General features: G+C 43.9%; 1 protein-coding gene across 1 annotated transcript in view; it reads left to right on the plus strand.

Annotated features, from left to right (window-relative positions):
* The window catches only part of PRKCH (protein kinase C eta), a 113245-nt gene that overhangs the window by 8780 nt on the left and 85278 nt on the right, over positions 1 to 19187 (plus strand). Inside the window, exon 2 of the mRNA XM_053946327.1 lies at positions 18097 to 18160. Within this exon, the coding sequence (XP_053802302.1) occupies positions 18097 to 18160 (64 nt within the window). The remainder of the gene's footprint in view (positions 1 to 18096; positions 18161 to 19187) is intronic.

The following is a 19187-nucleotide window of genomic DNA, read 5'->3' on the forward strand; positions in this document are numbered from 1 at the left end:
GAGGTTTGAGCTGCTACCTCCATATCTGACACTGTGGTGTTTTTCCTGCCTTTCTCTCATATATTCTATATTAGCCATTCTCAGAGACAGGATTTTGACTTGCCAGCTGGTCTCATTTGGTGTGAAAAAGCAACTCACACCTCTCTGCAGCACCTCTGGCTTCCAGCTCTTTCTCGCTCTCTGGCCTGCTCTGTGGCTTCTGTTTTGCCTTTGCTTGTTTCTTTTTTTTTTTTAATTCCTTGCCATCAGTCTGCATTTTAGCATAGCACAGTCTTTTGCATTTTTTCTCATGAGTGCATTTAATTTTACTCTGTCATGTAAGCAAGGCATCCCTTGGAAATTAAATTCTTCATGTTGATCTCCACTTGCTAAATTTAGTGTCTTAAACCTCCTATGATAGCAGTAGCATCTTAGTTTGGGAATCCTGCTGTCATTTTTGGATAGAAAAATGTTTGCCATCCTTCACAGCTTTATAGATGCTGTAGTAGGTTCAAGCAGGAGCAGTGCTGCTGGGTGCTGTGGGTGTGAGTCAGAGGGAGAAGTGCACTGTCAGAGGGATCATGTAGGGCTGTGGCAGCTCTCTGGAGCTGGCTGGCTCCACAGTCAGGATGGGAAAGAGGATGACAGTTTAACTATGACAGTAAAAGTCAGCATGGGATGTCTGTGCTCCAAAGTGCTTTTATCTGACAGAAGAGTTGCAAATCAGTGCTGTCTCTGATAGCATTGGAGCTGGCTTGTCAATGTGTGAGTTAGTTCCTAGAGGGATTCTCTCCACCTAGACTGGTCAGTGTGCTCATCCCATGCTAAATGTATTCAGTTCTGGGCTTTGCTCCTTCAGAATAACAAAGGTTGTCTAAATCAGGAATGACTAATGAAAGACTAGCTTATCCTGTTTGAATTCCTACTTTGTCTTGCATTTGCTTTCTTGGTAAACAAGGACGTATAGCTTGTTGGCCTTTTCCTCAGGACTGCAGAGCAGAGGAAAAATAGAGTTCTAAGTAGTGAAATTTGGGATTGATTTACTGCATGTTTTCTTCTATCTCATATCCTTCAATTCTTTTAAGTTTTACGTGCTTTTAATGTTATCCTTCCCTCACATGTAAACTGGCACATACATGAAGCTCTCCATACCTCACTTCTTTCTGGTATCAATTTTTAATAACATCTATGTTAAAGATGCCTTTTTCCTTTCTTGCTTGTTTTTAAAAGGTTTGCCTGTGTCTTCTGTGAGATTCCAGCAGAACAGGAGCCTGGTGTTTGCTCCTGCTGTTGCTTGTGAGGTTTACGTCAGTGGATTCCCCATGGCTTCGATGGAATTATGCTCCCAGCTTTGCAGTGGCTAATTGGGAGAAGAACTGGACACGTTTCCTTCCCCCTTCTTGCATGCAACAGAGTTGATAATGATGGCTGGGTTGTACATTATTTATTGGGCACAGCGAGTGCCCATGGTGCTCTGAGAAAGAGGAAGGAATTGGTTTTCGTCAATGGGTTTATTATCTAGGTCATTCACAGACTGAGGCATCTCACACTAATATATTCAATGAAAATTTATTCCCTCAGGCAGTTTGCTCCTGAGCCTGGAAGAAAATATAACCATGTGAGGAAAGTGTTCCCGTGCAGTCCAAATCCATGGTGGGATTTCTTGTCAGTGCTGCTCGATGGAACACGCTGTTAATACAAAAGCTACAAAGGTTTGTGTAGGGTGAGCCTCCATCTCCTAATAGGGCGTGGTGGGAGTATTGCTGCTGATAATCAGTTTTCTACACGGAGTCCCACGCTTATCACTTCATTATCTGTTTACTTGGTAGCAGTAAAAAGTCCAGCTTTGGGTACTTCCCAAGAACTCCTCACCCGACTGGTTTGTAAGGGAGGGTGATTTACTGGAGATTGTTGAAAATGACCCTGCAATCAGTTTTCTTTTATAGAAGTTTGTCCCTTGTTTCTGCAAGGGACTCCTGATGTGGCAGCTAAGAAGAAATGCTGGTTTATTTAGTCTTCTTGAATATGATGGGATGTAACTATGGTCATTTAGTAGCTACTTTACAAGCAACTAAGCTGTTCTCAGCTTAGAGTGGAGCAGAACTGGGTGGAAAAGATAAGCCATCTTCCTCTCAAAAATTAGCCCGTGTTACAATAATCCTGTCAATACCTGTGATAGTAACTTATTTTGACCATGCTTTAAATCAATTAGCTTGAGTAACATCTAGCCTGTCTTGCCAATAGGGATGGTGTTTTCCCGTCTTCCCTTGATTCTAGAAAGGAACATGTTCCACTTTCCTCTTGCTGAAAGGTTTATCAAAATCTAGATCTTCAAATTCATTTTGCTTATGTCCAAGAAAGGAGCAAGGTCTAGAGCTGTCCTAATGAGCCCAGAAAATGGAGCTTTATTCTTTCCTTTTGAAGGACAAAAGGGGTGTGATATTGGCAAAATAAGTGGTACAGGAATAGATAAAAGTTTCTTTGGCACATTCGCTCAGGTTGAGGCTGATTTCTCCAGCTCTATCTAAAACACAGTGGAATCCCCTCGTATTTACTGTTAAGGAGCTGTCTCTGCTGGCCAAGACTCACTGTATCCACATCCTTAGGACTTGTCATCTTCTGGGAGTGACAGTGTCGAAATGAAGAGCAGACTCCTGGATTCTGGAGGATCAGGGATAAAGAATCAAAAATCCAGGCTGTGCTGCACATCCTCACAGAGTGTTTTTCAGCCCCTTGTAAACAAAAGAGGTTCATGTGCTAGCATGACCCTTTCCATCTGGGCTAACATAATAGTAATGAAGTCATCCAGTGTAGGAATGAGTTTTGTGTTTAAATGTGAGGGAGCACTTTTTCAGCAGGCCTGTGACGTGTGGGCTCTGGCAGTTTGGACAGGGCAGATCCAGGAGGGCACCCAGCAGGTTTTTGCCCTCCTCTGCCCCATGGGCAGTCGCTGTGCAGCAGGAGAGGTGGAGAGCTTCCTGCTCGAGTCTCATCTTCTCACATACCCCATTTCACAGCTGAGCTTGCTAAAGAAACCATCAGTCAGGCGCCGGGCAAGTCAGTGTGGGGGGCTGTTTGCTGTGGTTTTGGAGTCGTGCGAAAGCAACCGTCCATTGTGCTGCCTCTGCGGAGGAGCGGTGGCGGCCGGAAGAAGAGGTGGGAGCGGAATTTTGGGGCAGCTGGGGCCCTTAATCTGCTTTTGGTCAAAGCTTGATGCCGGGATGATTTTCCCCTGTATTTTGTATCTACCAAAGAACTTGGTTAATGATTTATCAGTTCACAGAATCGCAGGACTGTTTGGGTTGTAAGGGACCTTAAAGCTTATCAAAGTTCCAACCCCTGCCATGGGCAGGGACACCTTCCACCAGACCAGGTTGCTCCAAGCCACGTCCAACCTGGTCTGAACACTTCCAAGGATGGGCCAGCCACAGCTTCTCTGAGCAAATTGTGCCAGTGCCTCATGCCCTCATAGGGAAGAATTTCTTCCTAATCTCTAATATTTACCCTCCTTCAGCTTGAACCATCATCAACCCCCTACTTCCCCCGCGGTTTCTGATGACCACTGTACCAAGCCCTGTTCTGAAGTTACCTGTACTCCTCTGGAGGGGTGTTGGTGGCTGCTCTCCTCTCTCTCTCAGGTGAGAGTTGCTGTGTGTGGTTGCACATCTGCAGGAGAGCAGGATGTTGGTGCAGTGGTGTGGAGCTGCCTGTGAACGCCTGCCTGCTGTGGCACAGACAGGACATGACACACATTCATTTTAGTTCTTGCTTGGCGCTGTATCTAGTGAGGAGAAACCCTTTTCCTGCTTATGTTCTTAGAATTAAAAGCTTCAGAAATTTTGAGAAGGAGCTTAGAACAGAGAATTGAAGCTGTATCTAAAATCATCACTTGATTCATTTTAGAATTGCATGATTCTGATTTTGTCAAGAATAATATTGAAGGATCTGAGTGGATTTCTTCAAAGAGGAGCAAAAGATCATTCAAGTTGTCACATGTTTTGGCTTATGTGGATGTGATCTCAGAAGGTTTCTGGTGTGCCCTTGCAAGTTTGTCATTTCCCATTGTCATGGAGAAAGCTGTGTCTGTGATTAATACGAGGTCACTGATGTTATTTCTATATATAAATAAGCTTAGTGCAAAGAGGCTTGCCTCAGCAATGCATATGCAGTACTCATTGTTTTTAAGTAATGCACTTCTTATTTTAGTAACATTTTTGAAGCTCCTGTTCCTGTTTTGAACATGAATATTAGGTGAGAAAAGAGTAACTAAGCTTGCAGGTTTTAAGTAGCCCTTGGTGTCCCCATGTTTGGCTTCTGAAAGATTGCTCTGAAAACATCTTTGTGACCTCAAAAAAACTCATCAGCGTTTTCTCAGTATAAGTTTTGTGGTTCATTTCTAGGTTGACTAAACTATCTTTTTATGTTAATAGTTCTGGTCGTAGGAAACTTCATTTGCAGAAAAATTTGCAGATCTCTCATCTCTGGGAGGGTTCAAGGCCAGGTTGGATGGGGCTTGGAGCTACCTGGTCTAGGTAAAGTATCCCTGCCTGTGGCAGTGGGGTAGGAATGAGATGATCTTTAAGATCCATTCCAAACCAAACCATTCTATGATTCTATGTAATTTGGGTTTGGTGTTTTTGTTTGGTTTTTTTTTTTTTTTTTTTTGTTTTGTTTTTTTTTTTTAATTACTCCAGCTGCACAAAAAATATGCTGTTTCAGTGCCTGATAATGTTTTTCACTGTCAGCAAGAAGGATTTTTTTCTCTTTTGAATATATATGTATATTTTAGCCAGTAAATGGGTAGTTGCAAAATTCTGTACACCTATAGCATTTCTTCTTACTCCATCTCTGACAATATTAAGCAAGTGTTTCCACAGGAACAGTGCTCTTTACAATAGACAAGTGTTGTGGCTTGCTTCAAAGCCACAGCCAGAACACGTAGGTGTTTGAAGAGTACCAGATCTTTCCATCTCTTGCTGTGAATTTTCCCGTGGGTCAGTACTTGTTCAGACTTTCTAGCTCAGTATCCGAAACCACCCCCCTGTTTCATGTTGCTCTGTGTGGTAATGCCTCAGAAGCCTTTCAAACTCTGCTGGGCTGCAAGAGGAGTTTTTTGGAATCATGAAAAATCGCAATTCGTGGTGCGGCCAAGATCTAGTCAGCAGCTCCAGTTCAGGATCAAGTAAGTGTTCAAGGCCAGGCTGGATGGGGCTTGGAGCAACCTGGTCTAGAGGAAGGTGTCCCTGCCCATGGCAAGATGATGGAACTGGATGATCTTTGAGGTCCCTTCCAAACAAAACTGTTCTATGCTTTTTTTTTGTGGTTCCATCAAACTCCTCACTACTGTAATCTTATCTCAGGCTCTTTCAATGTAATGTGTATTAGGAGTTGAACAGTGTTAGGTATTTTATTATCTTTCTTAGGGAACTGTGTTTGTAATGTTTCCCTTCACTGAATGTGGGTCAGTCATTAAAAGGGACTGGATCTCTTCTTTTACTTCCCTCCAAGGTGGTTGCTGAGAGGACAGGAACTGAGTGGCTCTTGGCTTTATATCACAGGGCTTGGTAAATCTTAAAGAAGGCAAGCAATTTGACTTTATTTTCAGAGGAGATGAATGCTGTCCAAGGGATTTCTGTCCTCAGCTGGTGAGAATTAAGGTAAAAGACTAAAACTAATGTGACTTTTCCCAGCGTGAGTAAACTCTTGCTTTGGGAATTACGGGAATATGTCCCCACACACAGCAAGGGCTGTTTGTCAGCAGGAAGAGGAGCATGAGGTCCACATTAGCAGTACCACCCAGGTGGGGATGTGCTTTTCTTCAGGAGGAAATTTATACTTTAAACACATTAGCGTGCTGGAGTTAAAAGCATGTGTGTTTGTATATAAAACACATGCAACACTCTGGCACAGATAAAATGCCAGGCCTTCCATTCACAAAGAACAAAACATTAAAACATTTGTCAAGGAGGGAACATGACAACAGTTGTCCTAAATATGACTGGCTTTGTAAGTGAGCTTGTCCTGCTCTTGCCTTACCCAGGATTGCCATGTGCTGGGGCTTGTGGCAATCCTCAGCAAAAGCTTTGTTTGGAGAGCAGAGGGCTTATCTGCAGGTTTGTGGGTGATGCTGAAATGTGAATGGGAAATGTGGTCAGCACCAAAGTTATGTTCTCGACTGACCTGTCAGCAAAACCACTCCAACCATGTTCTGACCTTTTCTTCTACATACCCTTTCTGGGTGTCTCAACCCTCTGGTTTATTTAATCCAAGGTAAATCTTGGTCACATTGGTTCCTCATCTTGAAACCACACTTTAGAAAGGGAAAAAGAAACACTAAAAAGAGGAAATACGTGACAGCATGCTGCTGGTAGGTGCTAGCAAGCTGCCTGTCAGCTTGCAATTGTTCACAAAACCCTGGAGAGCCTTTGTCCTTCAGAGGGAGGCAGGTGGCTGGGTCAGCTGAGCAGCACATCCCAGTGACACGGCACCTCGTCACCATCCGGTGGCTTGGGAAGGCTGGAGGCTGGTGCTGTTCAGCTCCTTCCTGGCTTAGCCTAATTGTTGGAGTTACAGCTCTGACTTCATGGTCACAAGTGGGTAGTGAGATCATCTCTCTCATGAGGTAGATGAGGAAAACTGTAATCACAGACTTGATAGGACAAAAAATTGCTTGGTCTTGGACAGTCTGTCTCTTTTTGTAATGCTTGGCCTCAGGATTTGAGGACATTTTTTTTTTCCATGTTATTTTTGGTACTGATATCCAACCCACTGTCCTTCCCCATGAAAAACCTCACCTCTGCACCCTTTTTTCTAACTGCTATTTCACAGAAATATTTTGATTGTACTCTTCCATCATCCCCACCAAAAAAAAAAAAAAAAAAACCAAAACCAAAAAAACCCAAACAGAAAACCAAACACATAAACAAAACCCACTGTACAAATAGGATATGATCTAACTTGGCAAAGCAAGTGTTGGCAGTGGCGTGTCCTTTCTGGGTGTTGTCATCTGCAACCTACATTCTTTGTGCTGCCTGAAGACTTGATTGTGGCTCCCAGCACTGGACCTCATGGGATTGGAGCAGAGATGTGAGCAGTAACATCTGGACAGCAGGAGCAAGCATCATACCTTCAGGAATGCTGGGGGAGTGCAAGCCTTGGCACTCTTTTTTTTTTTTTTTTTTGGTACCTTTGGAAGCATCTAATTGGCTATGCAACCAGAAACTGCTGGTGCTTTTACATGATGTGCTGGGATGTGTGTACCCAGGGATATGGAGCAATCCCATAAGTGGTTGGCAGGGAATGGGAGAGGCAGTATGTGGGCTAAAGTACTTTTAAACCTTTCTTTTCATCTTTCCCTGTGTCCCAAGCAGGTTCTTTTCTGTGAGATGCCACTCATATTTGAGAGTTTGCTTTTCATCTTTCTGTCTCAAATTATTGGGCAAATAATCTTGCAACATGGAGAGGGGATGTGGTGGATTAATACTGGCTGGGTATAAATGATAGTCCTTAATAATTTCAGTGTTAAGAAACTGCCAGGTGAGGAAGTGAGAGGAAGAAGAAGGAAGTCACTTTGATCAATTCCAGATCTGGGAAGAATTATCAGAGCTGAGGTGCTTAGGCTTCCCCATAGTGTTACAGCCCATGCTAAGGTTGAAAGTTGCTGGATTTAATCTCTCCTTTTTGTATCCTCACTAAGGATGAGTAATGGGACTAACACTTTAAATGGGAATGTGAGCTATGTTGGGAACTGTACTTCTAAAGACTGGCATGCCCCTGAGACATGCCATTTGAAATCTCAGGATTTGCCAGAAATATTGCTGATAACTTGATCCTGCACATAAATTAATTCATTGTGATGCTGACAGGGATGGTTTTGTGTGCCCCTCCATCACTTAGCTCAAGGCTTTAAAGTCACTGAAAAGACTGAGAGTTCTGGTGCTTTGAAGCAATTGACTCTTCTTGATGTCTGGACTTCTTTGGAGTCCAGGTACATGTTGCTTTTATGGGTTTTGCCTAGTTTCCCTTGCACTTCTCCAAGCAGTGTGGCTGCTGTGCAGTGAGCTGTTTTTTGAAGACCCAAAGCCCTGTTTCTACCTCTGCTCCTGCCATCTCCATACATTGTTTTCCTTTTCTGTAAAACTGATGGCATGAGATGTGCTCAGCACCCAGAGGGGCTTTGCTGTCTTTGATTGGAAAGGTGGAGATGTGTGGGATGTGTCTGATGTGGGTGATGTGTTTGGAGTGCACGATCTCCTGTGCAGCTCCTTCCCTCTGTCACATTGGCTTCAGGAGAGATACAGCAACAGTCCAGAGGAATGTGACACCAGGGTGGCAGCCTGGGTGACAGCCAGCACTGTGGGCCTTCCTGAAACTTCTGCCATCCACTTTTTAGGGTTCCAGCTGTCCCCAGCGCAGTGAAGATCAGTAAAATCTTTGTAACACTTGGTGTCGAAGGGAGGGATGAAGAAGGAAGGTGCCTGTAAATCAAGCTCTCTGCAGAGCTGTTGGTTTGCATCTTTGCCTCTGTGTTGTGGAGCCCCATCTTCCTGGCATCAAGATGCTGAGCACATCTCACTCCAGAATCCTTCTTTTGTAGTTTTATAGTGCTCATTATTAGTGATCAAGCATCATAAACACCTGAACTTTTCCATCAGATTGTGTTTTGCTGCAGCACCAGGACTTAACTTTTTACTGTTGCTAAAAGGATGGTATTTGGCTCTTCAGTATCTGACTGAAATGGTTGGAGTAGGAAAAAGTTATGACCTTTCCCCTTTCTACCTGAGGTGTTGAGAAATTTGATGGATTAGTTTGAGGACTAATGGATTTTAATGGTTCATGATCTCATCTGCTGTGGCCTGGTTTTAGAAAGAAGAAAGAGCTATTGGACAAAAATGGAAAAGCAACAGTACACCAGATGAATTACATGTAGTAGGAAGATATTTTAAAAATAGTGACACACCTAATGGAGACTCAAATGAGAATAATTTCTCAGAAGTTTAGGATTATGCAATAAAGCCTATGAATAATGAGAAAATATTTCCCAGCACTGAATAGTGGAGAACAACACAAGCAGGTGAGTGAGCAAAATTCTGGGGAGACAGCTGCAGAGGGGCTCTTCACACAGTGATGCAGCTGGTTTAGGAGTCCCTGCTCCTTGGGTTCAATCCATGAACTGGGTATTGGGGGCTCTGCCTGATGCTGTACAACCCAGTGGATTGCCCCTAAGTTACCCCTAAGTGCTGTCCTGCTGTAGGTGTGCAGTGGTGGTCCCTGGGCAACCCATGAGACACAGAACCTCAGACCATGTGCAGACTGTGCTGCTTAATGTAAAGTCATAAATGATTCATAAAGTCTGCCTCGATTTGTCAGGGAGGTTAATTAAAGCTGAAGGTGAATGCTGAGCCTTGGAAGACTTCTCAAGACTGAGAGAACTGTTGTTGCTTCTCTGCCCAATCTTTTTGTTTCTCCTCCCGTATTTCTGCCTGGTGGCTGTTCTGTTCCTCTCTGGCCAAACCCAGGTCTCTGGTGTGCACTGGGCTACCTGAGCTGGCTTTTTCACTGCTCTTTCCTTCCTGAGGGGCATTGCCTCAGTTCTAAGCACATCTGTGTCATTGCTTTACTTTGAGGAAGCTCTGCTCAGCATTTCACCGTGGTGGCCCTTGGAGTGTTTCCATGTGGGAAGTGCCACCAACTTGCCTACTTGGTACCAGTCAATAAATTTATTTCTTTATAATTGTAAACAGAAAAAGTGGCACAATTTCCTGTGTTTTCTGCCAAGTTATGTTGGGTTCATGTAGGAGACAGAGAATACACTGGTTGATAATCTCCAGATCTTGGAGACAGAGAAGGGCAATTCCTGTATTGTGTGCTCAGTGATAGACCTAAATAGTGAGCTGTTGGGATCATCCCTTTGCAACTCCAGCTCTACAGCTATTTAAAGGTTTTTCTTTTGGTGGTGATAACTGGTTGTTGAGGTCTATCGATATGTTGTCACTGTTAATTGACTGGAAATAGAAGATTTTTGTTGTCTGATTATTGGGCAATGCTTTGAAGTCCCCTCAAGAGCAGAGACCTTGTCCCACTGTCAGCCTCTTTTACCTGCAGTTGCACACACAGGTGTCTGCAGGCAGATTTCTATACCTTGCATATGCAAAGCTGATAGCCTGATAGCAGCTACTGAATGTGAGCATGGGTGTATTTGCTGTAATCAAGTGTTCAGACAGCTGAAAATGAAGCCCTGCATTTGCTGTCCTTTAATTTAGTGGTCCTGCATTGATGTCAGCATTTGCCTTTGGGAAATTAAAGTAATCTGTGATTTTCCTTCCCATCCCTTAAAAAAAACTAGCTGTAGGAGGAAGACAAGAGTAGTTAGAAGGAAAATACAGTGATGGACTGGACATGGTGACATTTGGCACGGTGTTACAAAGATGCATGGTGAATAATTAAGGTTTAATTGTGCTCAGCAGAGCTAAAGCTCTGCTTGTATGTGCTTGTGGTAGGGAAAGGCAGCATCCGTCCTGCCCACGCGATTCTGGTTTTACACGGGCTGTGGGAGGGAGCTGGGGGGTTCCTGCCCCTTCTCTCTGCTCAGGGAGGCTCAGAGCACCCTTTTCTCTCTGCCTGGCATCTACCCTGGCCACCATGTGCTGTCCCTGGGGTGGTTCCAGCAGCTTTGCTGTCCGTGGCAGTTCACAGAGTCATCCCACGCTTGGCATGTTCTGTGCCCTCAGGAAATGGACCCTCGCTGGTAGGGTCTGGTCACCCTTCACATTTGCTTCTCAGCCCATTTACCATACCAGCCATTTCTAGCCCCACACTTGTAGGAGGTGGTGGATGAAAGCTCTTCTCTGTTGCAGATTCCAGTGTGTGCACGACATTCTTAGACTCTTACATGTCCTCCCCCCCCCATTTTGTTTTGAATTTCACTTAAATTTCTAAAGGAGTGGGTTTTTACTCAGTGATGGTACTGTTGGGATCAGTGCCTTGTCTTCAAGAAACTTCAGTACCATGGGATTTGTAAACAGGTAATTGGACCTCTCCCCCGGCACATAACTTGGGAAAAAAGGTAAAAAATCCCTCTGGAGAGTTGTTGTTTTTCTTTGAAAATATTAGGAGAACCAAAACGTAATAGTCCCTGAACCAGTCATGTCTATGTTTCTCTCTTTTTAACTTTATAACATTAATTTTTTTTCAAATATGCTCAAGAGCATCTTCCTGCAATCATTACTTGTAAATCATTCATTGCTTTGGAAGTATTTCTCAAAAGCCATATAAATTGCTGTAACACCAGAGGAGCAGGCTCTAGCTCCTTGCTTTCAAAAGTTTTATTTTTTTTTTTTTTTAAGATTTGAAACCTCCTTTTTTTATCTGTATTATATTTGTAGCTCTTCAAGCAGGTTTTCTTGGCAGGAATTTTCACAGGATAAATAAATCTTGTTCCCACCTCAGCAAATCTCCTGTAGAGGTGGGTAATCTCTTGGATGAAACCAGACTAAAATTGATTAAAGAGTCCAGGATTGGCTAAGAGTCATTAGTTATGCATACTTGTTCATGGCTGGTGCACAGGTTATAATTAGTCAGCTTGAACGAAAACAAAAGTAATATTTTAAGCAGCTGTCCTGAAACAAAAAATTAGAATGACAATATTACAATAATAGCTGGAATAACTGGTTATAGGACTTTTGAGAGAGACTTGACTTTCCACCCATGTGTGAGTTTAGCTGCAGAGTATTAAACTTTGTTCAGGTGAGCTGTGAGGGCTTTAACACTCATGGTACATGGACCTGCTGACTGCAGGTGGGATTGGCAGCTTTTCCCACTGCTGCCCAGGTCTGCCCCTGGCACCTGTGGTGGGAATTGCTGCCCTGAGCATTTGGTAGCCTTCGAAGCAATAAGAAGATACTTGGTACCCTGGTGTGTGTGTGTGTTTTTTTTTTTTTTTTTTTTTTTTTTTTGTTTTTTTTTTTGTTTTTTTTTTTTTAAGGCACCCTGATTTGAATCTTAAAAAGTGCATGCTGTGCATTTGTAGGAAGAATACTTTAATGGGTTGGTCTGGAAATGCAAAATCCCCTTTGTACTAGACAGCCCTGAGGATTTTCAAAGGTGTCTGACTTGATAGACAGGTGTCTGTCAGCCTCAAAAAGTGTAAGAGGGACTGATTAACCCAGACATTGTGTATTTGGCTGAGAAAATTGCCAGTTGACCTGTCCAAGGAAGTGCTACCTAATTAAAATAAAGAAAGATCTGGCATTCCATAAGCATGATCTGGTAAGAGCTTAAACAAGAAAGATGACAAGAAATAACTAGAGGCATGTGAAAAACCAGCTTTAGCCTAACCCAAATCTTCAGCTCTTTCGACTGAGCCTTGGGAATTGCCTCTACAAACTACTGATTACATATGCAGTTCTGTTAATTAAAATTAAAAATTATGTAGGAAGTAAAAAGATACAGCTACTTGTTTAATTAAGCTAATGAAGTCCCTAGGTAGCTTTTATATTTGCTTTACTCACTGCAAGTGTCTGGCCTGTTCTGTTTTTGAAGCCATGTCAGCATTGACATGCCTTAGAAAAAGCTGTACTTCTAGGATGCTTATGGATTGTGCCTATGGGGAAGGAGGGACAGGGCAGCAATGGGAGAAGGGATGTTCTAGGCTCCAGGGTAAACACAGTCACCTTTTGTGTCTGATCCAAACACAATAAAAAGATTCCCACTGATTCTGATGTGCCTCAGATCAGACTTCCCAGGCTGGATTATCTGTTGAGGGGATGGGAGGGGGGAAAAAAAAAAAATCTTATAAACTTGCGTTTGCAAGATGTAGTGCTCTCGCCAGGTGCAGTGTTGAAGATGTCTTTTCATCCTGGAGACCCACCATATCTACCTCATCTTGATTTTGGAGAGTGAGTGACTTGCAGGCAGGCACCCTTTGGATCTGCCTCTTCCCATCCTTTCCCGGGGCAGGCTGGGCTCTCTCGGAGGCCAACTCACTATACCTGCTCTTCAAGTTCAGTGGATGCTTCAGCTGGGTGTTGATATGTTGCCTGAGAGATTACCCTCATTCTGAATTTGTTTTCCAAACCTCTTCCATTGATGAATCATGCACGGCCAGTTTTTATTATATGTGGGAAGGTATGTGATTAAGGAGCCCTGTTTTGGTCTCCCTGCATCTGCTCCGCTCCTGAACTGACTTATTTTTTGTGATGCAGAGAAGGGGTGTAAATAACAGCTGCCCTGTGGTTGGGAGTGATGCCAGCACAGCCCTTTGCTGGGGAAGGTGTGTGAGATGCTTCACTGGGGCCCCTCCTTGTGGGAAACTGGTCCCTGGCAGCTCCCTTTGAAGTCACGTGGAACAGCAGGATCCTGGCAAGTTCAGGCATGGGGCACCATGTGAGTGGTTTGGGTTAGGAATGGAGTTCCTCACTCCCAGCACACTGTCCTGGCAAAGGCTTGTGCCTTGCAGTGGAAGTGTCATGAAGCCGTGGCTGAGCTCATCATCCTTACCTGCTCGTTTCCAGCTCGCCTGCCAAAATCCTCCAGCGCTTGTTTTCCCTGGTCCGGCTGTGAAGTTCAACAGAAGTTAAAGTGTGTGCTTAGCTCTGGGCCAAAATCCTGTGCTGTTCTCACAGGTACAGCTGAGTTGATCTTTTCCTCTCCTTGTGCTGTGGACAAATGTGCTGCCTTCATTTCCTTCAGGGTGACTAAAGGATTTACTACACTGATAAGCACACTTTCCTCTCCCAGTAAGCTAAAACTTGGCCACGTTACGTCTAAACCAGCCAGAAAGTCTATGTTTTTCCTCCTGGTTCTTCCCTGGGGGACCAGGCTGAGGATGAAAGTGTTGGCGAGGGGGGAGGGTGATGATTGTTTACAGATCTACGTGCCGGTGGTATGCTGCATGCCACCAGTTTAGTTTGACTTATTCTAAGATCACTGCACCTCACGGCATTCACAGTATCAGGCACGCATAGAATTTCATACTTCTCCTTTGCTCCCAATACAGCAGGACTTTCCTTTGGTTTTGATACTAAGATTACTTCCAGGCATAAGCTTGTGATTCCCTAAAATACGTTATCCCATGCTAGATCTTTGGCATTAGGAAACTTTTCTCTGTACATATTACTTTTTGATGATTGTGTCAAATACATATGGATGGTTACATTCCCGTATCACTTCTCTTATACTATGGTGTAGGAGTTCCCCCTGAGCATCACCTGTGCTGCCTTCAGGCTGTTGAGCCTCTCTCTTGCTTTCTTTAAGAAAGAATATCAGCTGCTTTGTTGACCCAAACTGATTTCATGGTCTACTTTGGACTTTATTAACTCTGTCAAGATTAATACTGCGACACCCTGTTTCTCTGTAAAAATGTAGGGGTTTTGCCTTTAATGTCAATGCTGGGAAATGAAAAACAAAGAAGAAGTGAGGAGCAAAATTTGGTGTCTGCGTGGTGCTTGCGTTCCACCCACGCTGCTGTTGGGAGGATCCCGAGGGTGTTTGCTGGTGCTGGGAGGTACTGGCATCACCGGAGCTGTGCCAGCATGGAGTCAGGGCTTGGGCTGCCAGCCCAGGTCGGGTTATCCCTTCCATGGCTGGAGGGCCAGTCCTTTGGCAGCTGCTCCCTTTTGACCTGCTCAGGTCTTATTAAGTAACAGAACACGGTGAGAAGCCCTGTCTGTCTGTGAAAGTAGGTGCTGGTGCTGGAAGTGCTTTGGTGGCTGCAAAGATTGAAGGAGGGCTTATATCAGGAGTTCCTCCTTGTGGGGACACAGTGGGGTACCAGACTCCTGACTCTGGGTCTCTGGTTTCAGCTGGCTCTGGGCAATTTCTGCGTGCCCAGATCTGGCTGCAGTTGCTGGGTTGGGAGAGTTTCCCACAGCGTGTGCTACAACTGTGGCTGCAGTGCAAAGGTGAGAGCGGTGCTGAGGGTGTGAAGCAGGGGCAGGAGCATGAGTGGCTGTGCTGCAGGGCTGCCTGAGGTCACCCCCAGGGCCTGAGCGAGGTGCTGGCTGTTCACACCCAGCTCAGCACGCGTGGCTGCCCTGGCACCGCGCGTCCAGCAAGTGTGAGCAGCTCGCAGGTGTCAGCTGCCACCAGCACAAGACCATGGTGTGGCCACGGCTCAGGTGTCCCTGTGATGGTGGGAAGCATGTCCTGTCAGGCAGCTGCTGCTCTCAGGGAGTTGGTGATGTTTCTCAGGCCAGCTCAGCTCTGTGGTCAGACATTTTCTTTTCAGGTTTTTAGGTCCGGCGTTGCTTTCGGTTTCGGGCATTTCCGCATGTCTGAGTTATCTCAGGTACCGAGTTGGCTGCTACTTAGCTGGTCAAATTAATCCTTAAAGGAGATCACAACAAGTCCAAAAGTCAGACTTTTCCCTATGGTCTGTTATTATTTCATTTCCTGGTATGTTATCTTTTGTTGTTCTGTTGCTATCAATTTAAGACGAGAGAAACCCTTAAGACTGTCTGGTTTAAACCCTTGTCTAGGATAAGAATTCCCCATTGGTCCTGCATCCATCAGTGCTGGTGTGCCAAAGTTTCAGCAGCTCCTGGCATGCTGGGGCTTCAGCCTCATTTTGGAGCCTTTCAGCTGTAATTTTTAATTAGATCCCCTTTAGATGTTCTGTAAGAAGATATTGAGTGTAGCTCAAGTCCTCTTGGCTGAGTGCTCTTGGACTGTGGTACAACATGAGCACAGCTGCTTAGTAGGTGTAGGGGATTTGACTGGTCTTTAATCTTGGAGTCTGGAGGGGAGAGAGATTGTTTTATAACCCTCAGAAATCTCCTGCTATTGCTTTCTGAATTAATTTGTTTCTGTTTTGTAAGACTGCTATAGGCAGAGGACTGCGCTGTGCTAGGGGCAGAGGAATCCTCTTTGCAGAGAAGGAGAACAAAGTGTATCAGGACTTTGGGACAGTTTTTGTCTGTGCCCTGTGTCGAAGGTGGGTGATGCTTTTGTTGGATTCCCTGGCCTTATCCCAGAAGCTTGAGTCCTGACAATCCTTTGCTTTTAAGACTGAACAAGGAGTACAGGATTTATTCCACATCCCACCAGAGGTACTATGTGTCAGAAGAAGGGAGGAAGGTTCTTCTTTGTCAGTGTAGAAGCAGGAATCTGACATATCCTGTATGGAGACTGGTAGGAAAATGCTAAGCACTGAAGAATGAGTTTGGAAACCTAAGTAAGTAAGGATTTTTCCATAAAACCTGAATCCTTAGTCTTGTAAATCGATTTGTGTGATTATATATTATTATATATTTTGGAAAGAACCATCTCTTTACAAAGCTGCACATCTCTCCAGGGAACTGAAATTTAGGCAAAAATGATGCATGGTATTGCTGGAGTTGAAATCTATTTGGGAAATATCTTCAATATTAATGGAGACAGAGGGCTGTTCAAACACAGCTTCCTAAAACCAGTGTAATATGCAGTGCAAACAAGCACAAAAATTAATATTGAGACTAAATATTTGCTTTAAAATTTCCTTGTGAGACTGATTTTAATTATTTTTTTTTAGTGGAGAATGTAGTGTCCATAAAATCATCATTTTGGTAGGATTTTCCCAAGCAGTTGTAGTTTCCCTGTTTGTGTCCCACTGATAGGAGTGTGTGTGTGGCACCTTATAACCATAGCTGGAGTCATGTGAATGAGATGTTCACTCATTCTTTTTCCTGAGAACATTTCTTCTGCTCATCCTAACAAATTCCCAGCAGTTTAAGTAACAATTTCTCTACTTCTGCAACAAACTGTGGGCTAGGGAAATGTATGGCTGTCTGTGCTTCCCCTTCACTTACCCCAGAAGGCTGTTTTTTTTCTGGGCTGTGTCAGCATTCTGTACCTTAGCCCTGCAGAGTCAGCCCAGCTCAGTCACCTCCTCCCACCTACAGCTGTGCAGGTGCTTTCCTTGCATTTGTAGCTTGGCTGTTTGGCTTTTCTTTAGGGTTCATCTTTCTGTTTTTCCAGTATCTTAATATTATTATTGCCTGTTAGGTTCGTGGCAGCAGCATTTTTTTGGAAACCAGGAGCAAGTTCCTGGGTCAGGGGTGGTCCATAGCCCTTGCCTGAGGAGCTCGGGTTGATGTTGGGAGTTTATTTCAGTGATGTGCTGGGTGTTTACACTGGAGAGGAATCAAAGGCTCACAGGGTACAGGAGGCAGCCTGAGCTCATCATCCTGTGGTTGTACAGGAGGAGCAGGGAGGGTTTGGATGAGCAATCTATTAATTCCCCCAGAGAGCTCCATTTTCAAAATTCCTGTTCTGCACAGGTGATTGATACCAATGAGGTGTGAAGCTCCTCTTTGCTAATTTTAATCTTGAAATTTGTGGGAAATTCGGGGGGTGCCTTGTTACTTCTTTCTTTGTTTTTGTTTTTTAACTGAGATTTCTGTGTGACAGCCTGACTCAAATGTCAGGAATCCTTAGCTGGCAAATTAAAAAAAAAAAAACAAAAAACAAACAAACCACCAAAAGCAAGACCTTTATTAAAAATGTATCTCAAAATGAAAAATCTACTCACCAAAAAATAAATGCTTTCTTACAAGGACAGGCTGACTGACACTGGGATTGAATGTCTGATCCCTAAAATTATGTTCTGTATCTCTATCTAATTTAGATTAAACGACAAGAAGTCCTTAGGTAACAGCACTAATAGTTTTCTATTTCCTATGGTTTAAGGCCAAAAGGTGATTTATGTAAGAAATCAGCATTTGCCTCAGCAATGATGATATTTTGAGAGACTGAAACAATTTCACTGAGATAAAATATAATAGAGAGGAAATATCCGTGTAATTCTCGAAACAGCTGCACATTGATCTTTTCAGAGAATCCAGTGTTAGTCCTGCTTCATTTATCTCACAAATTGGAACACTATTAACCATATTTTTTTTTTAAACTTCTGTTTCCTCTAGCAAGGTTGAGATTGTTCAGCACTTCCATGAAAAAGGAGGACTCAAGTTCCTTATTTTTTATGGAGCCCTGAATGCTGAACAATTTGGGCACTGGATGCTTGATTTTTTTTTTTTTTTTCCCAATTAAGGTGTGCATGAGAATATATACACGTTCAAATTTTTTTCAAATTTCTGCCTCAAAGAAACCAATCTTCTAACATTTCCTTTCCTTTTTTTTCAGGTGGATTTGGAGCCAGAAGGCAAAGTGTTTGTTGTCATAACTCTTACAGGAAACTTCACAGAAGGTAAGGGAGTTACTCTGGCTTGTTTCCATTCAGAGCTGGACTCTGGTGTGTGTCCCTGCCATCAGTTCCAGAGCAGTGCAGACATTTTGGATTCTTCAGGGGCCACAGGCTGTGGTGTGCCTGAGGTTTCCTGAGTGATGGGGGAGATCTGGAAGGGGCTGTTGGTGGCAGCTGGAGCTGTGTGTGCCCTCTGCTCTGATCTCAGACCTGGGGAGCTGGGTCATGCTCTCTCTGGTTCATTTCCCTTAAGTTCTCCTTCAGACAGGTTGTTTTTGTCACTTGTGCTTTTCACCTGGCTGTCTCTCGAAGGGCAAGCTGAGGAGAAAGCAGAGCATGTTTAAAATGGAGCATGTTTAAAACATCTGGGTGGTTTTTGTTCCATAATGGTTCACATCTGCTTCAGGAGCATTTCTGTTTCCCGTGTTCCCTTCGCACAGGAAGCTTGCAAGATTTTAGTGTGACAGCTGCCCCAAAAATTATCTGGGCAGCCTTTTTTCGGTAACTATATTTAATATATATTTAATAGTGTGATGGTTTTGATGTCCCTGTTGTTTATTGTGATACCAGTTACGAGCATGGATGTGAGCTGTGCTGCAGCAACCCAGGAAATCTCAGTATTTGTAACCAGAGAACAGGGAGAGTGCCAAGGTGTGTTGGGGAAGCCTGGAGGAATTTCTTGCAGGGATGAAAAGGATGTTAGAAATTGGATTTAATTTCCTATGACAGAGCCAGGGAAGGAAGGAGAAGAAACTGGAGTGCTTTTACTGACTTACATCCCAATTTGTATCCACATGCAAGAATGCCATGCTTGGCCATTTAAAGCAGGGTTGAGCAGGGATGGTGGGCATGAGCATAAAGCCAGAGTGTGTTTCAGACCTGTGCTGGTGGCTGAGCATGTTGCTAACAAGGTCTCAGGAGATGAGAAATGCAGAACTCAGATGTTTGTACAGCTACTGCTTTCCGAGGGAAATTGGAAATGTTGGAAATAATTTACTTCTCTTTCCTCTGTTGTTCTTGAGGATGTGTA

This window comes from Vidua chalybeata, chromosome 6 (assembly GCF_026979565.1).
Source record: "Vidua chalybeata isolate OUT-0048 chromosome 6, bVidCha1 merged haplotype, whole genome shotgun sequence".
NCBI lineage: Eukaryota > Metazoa > Chordata > Aves > Passeriformes > Viduidae > Vidua > Vidua chalybeata.